This window comes from Calonectris borealis, chromosome 5 (genome assembly GCF_964195595.1).
Source record: "Calonectris borealis chromosome 5, bCalBor7.hap1.2, whole genome shotgun sequence".
NCBI classification, from domain to species: Eukaryota; Metazoa; Chordata; class Aves; order Procellariiformes; family Procellariidae; genus Calonectris; species Calonectris borealis.
The window spans coordinates 27957716-27970130 of NC_134316.1; the positions used below are offsets into that span (position 1 = coordinate 27957716).

A 12415-nucleotide genomic window follows, 5' to 3' on the forward strand; every position below is an offset into this window, starting at 1 on the left:
CTTAACTAGCCTCCACATACAAACCAGAAAGTAAATTTTCACTCATTTGGGATGGCCTGGCAAATGCACTCTCTACTTTGTCATTCATGATTGTTGTGGCCAGCCCACCCTTGGCCTGATACAGTCCCCGAAGCTTTATGCACACGTGCCATATATTCTTTTCTTCATCTACCTCATCTGGTATGTGTTCAAAGTGCTGCCACACTATTGCATGACAGAGGCTGCAGATGTTCATGTAATATATGGGAAACTGTAACCAAAATGTTAAGATGTTCATAAGAATCCTCATAATGGTGCAATTAATTTCTAACCAAGGCAAAAGATAGGCATGAGACCTCAAACATTGCTACTTATGCACTATTAGGAGCCCTTCTTGAACCTGGTGAAGGATGTAAAAGGCAACAATTCCGTGTGGCCTTTGGCTTTCCTAGCCGTGCCTCTGCCTGCTTGGACAGTGTCTCTATACAGAGAGGTTGGAGTGGTGGATTATCTCCATGGTGGAGTCTCCATCCATGGAGATAATCAAAACCCATCTGGACATGGTCCTGGGCAACTGCTCTAGGTGGCCCTGCTTGAGCAGGGGGGTTGGACAAAACGACCTGCAGAGGTCCCTGCCAACCTCAGTCAATCGTGCCTCAGTGTGTCCACTCCAGAACACATTACAAAAACCTTGTCATGTAAGAACAATGGGGTAGGAGATAAAATCTTTCATTTTTGATGTTCTGAACTACTATGTAACTTGTGTAACTTAGTAGTGATACAATAGTTCTTGCCCCAGGGGATATTTAGATGAGTATTTCCAGACCTTATGACTAAATCTTGCAAAATACAATCATCAAACTTACAATGAAATTCTGCCTGTTCAAATTAAGGGCCGTAAGTTAATAACATGGTACATTCTAATGGTGATTTCTGCAAGTCATAATTGTTAACATTTCTGAGATTTAAAATATTTACATCAGTAAACTGAGGCTGCTGTCTGCTACCCTTGTTAAATACTATATGTTAGTGCAAACTTGACACACTATCTCAAAAACATAACTCAGAAGTCAGTGAAAAATCTCCTGCAATGTACAGAGACCAACACAAGGAAACTCTTAATTTTTGAAATATCAATACAAAAATTGCATTTCTATTTTAAAATTATTCTACAAATCCCATTTAAGTGAGTAATAAGGGCACTATAATAAATTCTTTTTAGCTTGGTAAATCATACCATAATTTGTTCACACATTAAATGCTGACCAAATTCATTAAAAGCAATAATCACAAATTGCTTGGGGTTTCTATTCACTATTAACAGGCTTTAAATAAATGCCTATGAGATTTAAGAACAAAAGTTGTTTTTGAAACTTCCCTCCAAGGTTTTAATAAACTTAATGAGAAGGGGAAACGCTAAAAACCTCTAGAAACCCGAGTATTTTTCACTTGTAAATGCTGAAACACTGTAAACATACACAGTTCTGCTTTTTAGTCATAACTAACTAGTCCTCTTTATTTCCAATGAACATAATATTCACACTACATTTATTATTTACCTCTGCAGCCCACATCCCTCATCACAGACATTCAGCCTTCAGATTCACAATTTTCTGCTGTGTTGATGCCAATTCTCCTGCCTTTAACCTGCTGGCAGCTCTGTATCCCCTCTCACACAGGAGGTCAGGATGAAATGAGAGCTGTAACCCAACATCACTCCATAAAACAACCTAACTCCTTCACTGGACCACACAGAGTTTTTCCTTCGGGACTAAAACCCACTGATCCATGCAAATGCTCAATGCAGCCCGCCTAAATTGGTTTGGCTATTTCTCTCATTCTACATACTGCTACAGAACGTAAGGAATTAAAACATACATATTATGTTGGGGCTGAAAAGAAAACAGTCTTTTAGAATTACAGATTTTATTATTTTAAAATCTATGTTGATTAAGTTAGGTATGTGCAAACAACCAGGGAAGAAACAAGCACTTATGTCAACTGGTTCTTTTGTCCTCATGCTTTTACGTGAACACATTGCTGTAACACAGCTTTTTCATTTATATGAGAATCAACCGCCAGCAACCTTCCCCTTCTCTTAGAAGAAACTAATAGAAAATTTAGGCTATAAGAAAAGGACTTCTATTTCAAAGAGATGGTTGGTGAGCCGTAAAGCAGAAATGCAGGCCTTGATTCATTGATGTATTCACATTTCCAACAAATACCTGTTTGATAAGGCCATTTCCTCACTCACAGTCAGACACAGTACAGAAAATTTCCCCTATGAGTCACTGATTTATATTAGTATTAATTATTTTACCTGTAATAAACACGCAATGTCTGGATTTCTTCTTCTGATTTTTTGCACTGTTGAAGAGCGGCCTCTTTTTCTTGTTGCAAGGCTATCAAGTCTGCCTGCAAAACAATAAACAAATGATAAACAATTCATCAGAATATCCACATTGCTTTGAAAACATAACAATCCTCTGTGCATTCATTTCAGTCATGCTTTATTACAATTAGATGTATAAAGTTATACTGTTTTGTAATACCGCCTATTTAATTCTTATGAAAAAATCCTTTCTTGTTCTAGCATTGCAATTTTTTCTATTTTTTTTTCCCAGCAGGATGATGTTTTGAACGGCTTGCCTCACGTATATGGTAAACTCTTTGAATGGCTAAGGTTAGACCTCTTCAGTTCAGCCAAGTGTTTCTCAGCAAACATATTTCATATTGATATAATACTCCTATAGTGCAAAACTGTGAACCAACATACAGAGAGTGAAGCAAGGCACTCGGCCACAAACTACCGATGCGCGACTCCTGGTCTGCACATGGCTCTCCGGCTGTGAAGCACGGCTGCTATGCTGGGAGCCACTGGCTGATGTTATGGCAGGAGAGCTGCCGGATAACCCGCACCCTGAGCGGCGGCAGGCGATGAGCCAGCGGGGCCTGCTGAGACCGGCACCGCCGGCTCGCTCTGGGATCTGGGTGCATTCTCACCCAGGACCTGGTTTATAGTGGAGCGAGGGAATCCCTGAGAAACCGCTGTCATCTCCCACCTGTGAACCCTCCCGGATGTTCCCCCCCCGTTGTTTATTCACACCGCGCTGCGAAGGGCTTGTGACTCACGGCCATTATGGAAATTGTAGCATGTGGCTTGTAAGGTCAGGAAAGCAGCCAGCCCCGACATGGCCTTACAGTTAAAGAGAAGGTAGGAGGAATAAGTACTTATGTATATTTAATATGGCTCTATAGCTTAATCACCATTAATTTTAAAATGTCCAGTTTCAATAGCACTGCAGGACTCCCTTGAGGGCCCAGGTACCATATAAATTATCTTAAAATCAGCGGATGATTAATTATTGTAACAACAAATAAGACTGGGCCTGCACAGCAATTCTTTGACTCACGAGCCTGAGCATTGGGCTGCTTTCCAATGTTTTTAACTCATGGTGTAAGTTATTAATTGCACAAATTGCAGAGCCCCAAACCAAGAGGCACATGTGTGAGAAACGCTGACTGTGGATTCTGCCAACTCTTCAGGACAGTGTTGTGGAAAAGTTTCTTGGTAAATTAAAGACCTGTTACATGAGCTACGAACACATGAAGGGAAATGCAGAGAGTTCAGCCTCTAGCTCTGCCAGACTCACTGTATTATCATGAACAACTCTCTGTATGCCTCAAAATCTCTCTCCTAAAACAGCGCTCCCACTTGCTTCTGTTTCCTGTTTGTCTGTTAAGACTGTAAGTCTTCAAGGCAGGTGTTTTACTGTTTACTGTCAACTCCCAGTCATCTATGGGCAATTTATTCTGCTGGTTGATTAATCATGTCCTGGATACATGGCTGACTCCTGGCAAATTTTATTAAACACCGCATTGCACAAATGCAGCTACATAACCAGTCTCTGCACCCTGCTGCTCAGTGCGTCACGTTGCACCCAGGGTTTTGCATTGCCGGGGTATAGGACCCACCGCTGTAACTGCTCCTGCAACAGACATTCATAAAATTTTAACAGGAAGTTCCCTGGAGAATAAAAACAAACTTTCTTATTATATGGAGGGTTCCTTCAGCTTTAAAAGCAGAAAGCGTTAATGTTTAACCTCTGAGTGACAGTGGTTTAGAGCTTCTGATACTGAAAACAATGTACTGGATGCTGCCAAGCCCTAACTCCTGTCAGCAAGAGGTTAAAATCCTCTGCAGGTGAGCCTCTTGCCCAGTGCTGCTTGCTGCCTTGCAAGCAGAACTCACAGAACACAAGGATGTTAGCCAAACCAAGCTATTTTCTGTAATTATACTGTTCTGTAGGTGAAACAACATTCTTAAAAATTGGAAAACAAGCTTGAATCAAAGTAGGTGGTTTGTTCTAGAGGCCAATAATTAACATCCTTGCCAATTTTCAGTGTACTGTGAAGTGTGATTGAAATGGTAGACTGGAAGGAAATGTTTGCAGCTGACACACCTACTCTCAGAGAGATTAACGGCTAGTCTCTTTGGAGAACTATCATAAAAAATACACCTTATGTTCCACTTGCTTTTCAGGACAAAAGTCAGAAGGCACTAGAGTCTGAAGACTCTTATTTTTGTCAGTTTTTCAGCAGAGAAAACTGCACTGATTTGACTGGGTTTGCATCTGGGTTTGCACCAGAATCAGGTGCTTTGGATTTAAAAAAAAAAAAGCTACAAAAACTGAAGGGAAGAGAAGTAGACATTTGCCAACCTCCTCAGTAGCATGTAGTGGGGTTGATACTAGGGAGCTGCATGAGACCAACAAAAATTCAAGCACAGCAGTTTTTGTGCACAGTGTGCAGCCATGCGACAAAACGACCCATCATTCACAGGCCTGCAGAGTGGTAAACACAAATAAACGACTCAAATATCCTCCCAAAAGAGAGAAGCCTTCCTTCACTAGAAGAAGGAAAGCAAAACAGTGCCCATCACAAAGTTAAATTGCTAACTAAAATAATGGTGCCTGCACTACTATAAAACATTTGGAAGACTCCTATAATGTATATTGAAATCCATCCATAGCGCATATGGCAAAAATCCTACATGAGCTCACCTCTAGTAATAACAATAGCTGCTCGGGAACTTTTTAACAAAACATCATTCCTTTGGAAAATGTCAAGCTGTGGAAATCAGAACTCTTCACAAAAATGGATCAGTTTTGATTGAATTTTTTTGGAAGGCAGGGTAAAGAAGGAGCAACAAGAAGACAAAGAATTACACTCAGGTTCCTCTGGTGGAGGTTTTCCCTAAAAAGGTCAATTTAGAGGTGAGATTGGTCATCACTTTGGTATAGGGGTCACCCTCAATGAAGTTCCTGTTTAACCCTGACAGGGTATTCTGATCACTGGGATATGGTCTCTTTCTCACAATTTTCGTTTGCCCACAAGTTCCTACACTTTCATATTTGGTTTAACATGGATAGATCCTTCACCCTTCTGTGTCCCCGACCCCACTTTCCTGCAAAAGAGAATTCTTATTTCTACGCTTCTCCCATTTTGCATTTTAGCAAACAGTTACTTGTTGAAAATTTAAATTTTCCAATTAAATCTAAAAGCTAATTGCTACACATCAAACTTAAAATAGACAGATCTTGACTAACAAAATTACTGATCCTTTTGCTGTTGTTTTTGTTTCAACACATTTAAATTAACAACGCTATGTGTTTTCTTAACCCAAAGGCTGGAAAAATACAACACTTAAGCAAAGAAAAACAGAGGGTAAAACTAGTTTTTATCTTTTCCTAATTCCTCTAGGGCAAACATGAGCACCCTCAACTCTAATCTAAATCAAAAGAGGTAAGAACACACAGCATCCTATGCTGTCAGGTACCCTGTGGGTGAGAGATGGCTTTTATAATGCTTTTCAACATCCAACAGAGGAAAAAAACATTCAATGAACTTGAGTAATAAAGCTTCATAGCTTTATCTTTTTACTGATTTTTTTCTCATACATTTATAGAGAGCATATATATTTCCACCTATATACATTTAGAGAGAGCATGTATTTCTCCTTCCTTACATAGGCTAAACAAACATAACCTTTTCTGTACCTCTCGGTAAGCAGATTCTCCATCCTCCCGATCAATCCAAACCCATCTCTCATCAGCTCTCTGCTAGCAGTGTGTCCTAACTCCAGTGGAAACACCTTACTTGATACATTCTTGCATCCCTTTTGCTCACAGTCACCCTCTGATATCTGTCTGTTCCCCTGCCCACTGGTATTACCCAGCTAACAGTGGAAATTCTTATTCATCTTGAAACGATAACGATACCTTATACTTGGTACCATTGAATTCCACCCCACTGCTTTTATTTTTCCAGTACTTGAGGCCATTCCAATCTTTCTGCAAGATAGCTTGAACTTACTTTGTATTAATACTTTATATTTATATTAATACTTTGTATTAATAATATCTCCACTTTGTACAAATAGCATCTCCCAGCTCTGCGTCATCAAGCAATTTCGTTGGTACGCTGTTGCTTTTCACGCCAAAGGTTCTCAATGGCAGCACTAAAGAAAACTGGTTCAGCACCAATTGGTGAGAAATTGGAGCGAAATTCCACTAGTGAAATCCTTGGACCTTAACGTTTCTCCTTTCAAAGCTGTTTGCTGTTGCCTTCCTGCTAACTAGTTCCTTATTGCCTTTGACTAATCCCTCATCTCCTTCATGGGTACATGACATTTTGCAGACAGACATGAGCTCAACGTGCCCATCCTTCCAAACAAGAGATGCTAGGTGAACCCAGTTAACAGCAAGCAGCATTTCCCACATCAAGCTTGTGCCTGCTTGTAAAATAACAATATACACATTCTCTACTGTAATTAATAATTTTCCATATGGCACCACATATAGACTTATGTGTCAGCTTATACTTAACAAGTTTCCTTGTCTAAATAACTGGTTATCATACCAAAGAAGAATTCTTGCATGATCTTACTTGGGTGAGAGTTGTACTTCAATCCACTGTTGATGGATCCATGCTTTAAAAATATTTTCCTTCCAAATGTACTCTGAAGCCTCACAATAAAGACTAACTGGTCTACAATTGTCAGAACTACGTTTTTTGCCCTTCTAAATATAGATGCTGCCTCTGCTAATTCCCTGTCATATTATACCGCACACAGCCTCATAGGATTTATTAAAGAACTTTACTATCATTCCTGCAATTTCAGGTACCAGCTCTTTCAGGTACCATTATCCCAGTCTGAGCACAACAGTCTATTGACAGCTATGATGTACTCCATTTTCACACATTCACTTTTCTTAACCCCCGTCCTCTTAGATGACATCGTCATTGCCCAATGCTGAGAAAAAAAAAAATAAGATCACACACTTTCGGACCTAATCCGGATTATCCTTGATCTCCATGCCATTCTCAGAGCAGTGGCGCATTTCCTCTTTCCTTGTTCTCATTTCAGTTGTTACACTATTGCTTGTTTTAATTTCTTTTCCAAAGGCCGATTTAGCTTAACCTCTGGCAATTTTCATTGGTCTCTATATCTCTTGTTTTCTAAGACATAACTTTCTTGCTTAATAAGTAGTCTTCTTGTAGAAGACTTATTCTTACTTTATTCTTATTGAGATTATAATTAACCCAATTACAACTGACACCCTTCCCACCCAAAGCACTTTCCCCCGGCATGACTGGGATACCTGTTAACGCGCAAGTATTCCTTAATTGAGTAATAGTTGCTACAAACAGCTTCCTTTCTACTGATCCAGGATATTCCTATGGATTAGAAGAAGGCTGGATGAGAAGTCTGGAGAATCTCAAAGGTCCTTTCTGCAATTTATGGACTCAATCATTTACACTTGGTAGAGCTGTATAATGGGGAAAGATGGCAATAAGATGTCTTTCTGCTCCTTTGGTCCTATGTTATCTGCAGTCTGAAATGGAATCTAGCCACAAATGGACAACTGAGAATTGCCCCCATTTCTCGTGGGGCAGAAGTATGTTTCTGCTGATATTAGCAGGCTAGCTGGACAATAAGAGGTCTTCTCAGGGCAGCAGGAGACTGGGAGGGGAACAAAAGTTTCTTTCATTCTGAATTAGAACGAATAAGCAAGAAAAAAAATCTGGAAAAATGTTTTAAAACCATTGAAGAAATATTTTTATCTTACACTATTTTTAATGCTTTTACATTTTACACATCATGTCAATAAGAGAAGTATGTACCGCCTGATGGAGCAGGTCTTGTGACACATTATGACATCCAACTTCTAACCATTCTGTTATTTTTACATTAGCAGCTGCTACTTAGTGCAGATTACAACAGCTCATCTTATTTTCTATATCAAAGTGTCAACATATCAGACTGATCCACCAACAACAGAAGCAAGTGACGCTTTGATCTAGAAATGAATATAAGCACTTGTCTTATTAATTAGGGGATCAGAGGTTTTCAGGGTCAAGAAAAAGACTCCAGCTAACATGAGGGGACTGAAAATGCCTAGCACTCTAATAACACACTAAGTGATCTCCTTGTTTTTTAAATCACAGTGCTAACGTGTCAAACTGTTTCATTACAATACAAACAGGGGACATGCTGACCTAGAAAATTAGATAAAATGTTTCAATTTACATTAAAGTATCAGCTGCCCTTGACGATTTTAAAAATGAAAAGTGAAAATTAGAACTGCACTACAGTAGATGTTATAAATTATTGACCCATCATGAAATACATAATTAACAATAATAAATCCAAATTTAAAATATAAAATTAAAACTTCATGTTGAATTTTTGAAGTTTGAAATAAATGCAGTTTCAAATATTCACCAAATAACACTTCTGGGAGATAAACTTGAGTTGTAAAAGTTTGGAATACTAACTGGAATAACTAGAAATTCATGAAAAGTTGTTTCTCAACACATCATTTTCTAATGGAAATAGTTTTTACTAAACCTATCTTAACTTTGAGTAAATCAAGCAACTGTATTACTGATCCCTGATGGATCTGCACTGCTGTGGAGGATCAGTACAGCTAGAAAAAATACCCTGAAGAACCAGCTGAGGGTTGTTTGTGTGTGTGAATTTCAGGGTACTCTAACAGCCTTTAAGCTACAGCTTCCCCCAACACAGTGCCACAACCACACCCAGGTTGACATTCCCTCTGGGCACAAAGGAATGGGATCCTAACAGCAAACATGACCTTTATGGGTTTGCATCAGGATCAAACAATTAACCATAATAAGATTTTACTCTACAATCTAATACTATTGATGGTCAGAATAAATATCTGTTAATGAAACTTTTTTTTTTTTAATAAAAAGCATTGTTTCACTGGAACAATAATGCCCTGTGAAGATGCATTAGTTTAGATGGAAATATTTCTGAGGAATGTCAGGCAAAATTTCTGACAGAAGAGAGAACTCCTCCCCAGCTATATGATTAGGTTATTCGTTTTGGATGCAGAAACCTAATGTTGAGTCCCAGTCTCTTGCGTTAACTCACTCTGGACATGGCAGACTCCCACCAGCGAGGATACTTCCCTGCTCTAAAGTCATGTGAATTACCCATGTTTCTGGTGACTTCCATTAGTCTATGTCCTCTCTCTGCGACTGGCACAAATAGTTTTTTATTAAATTGCTAAGTACATGAAAAGCAGATCCAGACAGAAGATGCATTGTGGGAAAGGAGACTTAACTCCACAGCCCAGCCATCAAAACGTTTGAGGGTGCCCAACTTGGATCAGGGAGCTGAAATCAGGGTTTTCACATACATGGTGTGAGTGCATTTATACTGGCTTTTTAGCATGTATAGGTGCATCTTTTTCAGTTACTTTACAAAGAATGTCTTCATGTTCTCTCTTATTGGAATTAAAAATGGTAACCCCGTAATCTCCCTTTTATTCCAAAATGGAATTGTCATTTTCAAGAAGCGTTGTGCTGCAAGTCTACCAATGACACCTTCCCCAACTCAGTCTTTGTGCTACCCCTAATTTAATATTTTTAGGGAGCTTTTCAGAAGACTTGTAAAAGATGTCACTATCTGAGGTCCAGACTCTTGTCTTCATCACAACAACAAATTCCGCAGTAAGAATACATGATCATATCATATGAATATTGCTTATATGGTCATTCATTTCTGAGAGGTCCTGTTGTGACTGGGATGACAGCAACAGGCCACAACAAGTATTATGCAGATTGTGCAATCAGGGAAAAAAAAAAATCACCAAATAGCTTTTTATTGCTCTGTCAATGAAAATGAAAGGATCCAATAGCATTTTTGCCCAGACTAGGCACATACTTGGTTCATTTTATTACAATAAGAGCAAACTTAGTATCTACTAATTATCTTAAAGTAATATCAGTTGAACCATTATGCCCGAGATGTGAATGCCTCATTCTTGTACTGCACGGTCACACCACACTGGGAAGCGCACTGCACCAGCAGTATTTGACAAGCAGTTTACTCTTTCACCTAATGTTGTGCCCAAATGAGCACATATTACAGGCAAATTCAGTCCATTATCACATTATGCAAGGAAGTGTCTATATGAAATGCTCATGACATTTTTCAGTGAGATTAAGAATTTGCTCATCTAACCTTAGATATGATGTTGATACAAAGTTTCTTCATCATCTGCAGTATTACTTTGTAATATCCTATACTTTTTCCAAGCAATATATGGTATATTGAAATTGCAGGAAAAATTAGCTATTCAAAGGACAATGCAAGGCATCTGATGAGTGTGTTTCCACCAATACGTGGAAACATTTTATTGTAAAGAATGATTCACAGAGTGAGGAAGATTAATTTGAAATTCTGCCCCTGTGAGGCTGACCCAAAACTGTAATCAACTTCCCAAGGTCAAGATTTCATTTATGGTTTCCATTTGTTTGAGTACATAGCTAAAAAACCCAGAGATACCATCATACATACCTACTATGTGCATATGGATAACTACCTAAGGATACCACAAAGCTTATTTCAGGTAAGATATAACCTTAGTGACAACAAAAAGACTCCTGAAAACTTTCAAGGATGACTGCTCCAAAATACACATTCATAGCTGGATTGCACTTTGCACATAAATAATGTCATGTGCAGAGATGCTGACCTTTTAAGTAGGAGGGATTTTATTAAGAACACAAGCTGAAGGTGCTTTAAAATAGCAAGTAGTTAGGTTTCCATATACAGATAGGTAGATACCTGTCTCACTATCAAACCATGATGCACACTATGAAAAGAAAATCAAAAGAAAACAATCAAGAAGACTTTGTTTTCATAGAGAAGCAAAAAGCCATTCACAACAGTTATTTTTGCATTGTAGCTATGGCTTTATAATCTATATGAAAATTAGAAAAGTAAGTTAACTCCTTTACTTCTCAGGTTAAAAACTGCTTACAACTGTGGGCATGTGGAAAGGCCACATTTCTCTATGTTCTGTAATTCAGGTTTGGCCTTGATGACACCACACACTTTGTTTCTGATCTAAAAATCAGTTGGAAAAATGCAATTTCAAATAAATAATGGAAAGATATCAGCAATATGGAGAAACTTGTCTTATTTGAAGGGAAAATAAAGCACGTTGTTTTGGGCATGGTGTATAGTATTTATCTAAGGAAGCCGCCTTATGTCCCCCTTCACGGCTGCATAGGTAACTGGACTAGAAAACAGACACATCCCTTCTAAAGCAGACCAGGTTATCAAATACAAGCTTAAAACAAAGCAGAAAACCCCTCTCTGATCTACTTTAATAACAGACATGTTTCCCTCAACTCTGAGAGACCTGACTTGCTTCACATGCAGCATGAAGACTATTACACTTTATAACAAACTTTACTGGCAATCTCCTTAGGGGAAATCGAGAAGGAAATGACCATGTAGGCTGGAGTGAGCTGAAGAAGCCTTCCAGGTGGTGTCTGAGACCTACTGGCAGATTACTCTGGGAAAGCTTCAAATGTCAGCACCCATGATAAATCCGTTGTCCACGCAAATGACTTGGCCACTTACAATTTCAAGTCAGTATCTGCCACAAACAGCACAGGATCGTCAGCACAGGATCCAAAAGGTAGTGTTGTAATGTTGTCTCAGAAGCTTTGTGGTAACAAAGACCCTATTCAATAAAAACAACGTTCCCCTCAGCCCCAAAAGTGTCCTATCCAGTTTGGGGCGGAACTGAACTGGCAGAAGAACAGAAGAAAGTTCGTGTTACAGCCAGACATGTTTTATCTGTGCTGCAGCCAGAAACTGTGTGTGCTTTCAGGACTCTCCGTCTGGTACATTTTCAGGCTCCGCTAACAGACCCCAAACTGACCACAACAGTCATCTCTCTATTGCTAAAAAGAAACAGCCAGAAACCATGCTCCAGCCTTGAGACCTACTGGCATGACCTGCCTTGTGTTAATATGTCAAAAGCTCTCTTCTGCCCACCCCTAAAAGGAAGGTCTGCTAACACCAGATCGTCTAAGGGGGATAAGC

At 39.1% G+C, this 12415-nt stretch overlaps 1 protein-coding gene across 1 annotated transcript in view; it reads right to left on the bottom strand.

Moving 5' to 3' along the window:
- MIPOL1 (mirror-image polydactyly 1) overlaps positions 1–12415 on the bottom strand; it is a 197508-nt gene that overhangs the window by 53582 nt on the left and 131511 nt on the right. Inside the window, exon 10 of the mRNA XM_075151627.1 lies at positions 2300–2394. Within this exon, the coding sequence (XP_075007728.1) occupies positions 2300–2394 (95 nt within the window). The remainder of the gene's footprint in view (positions 1–2299; positions 2395–12415) is intronic.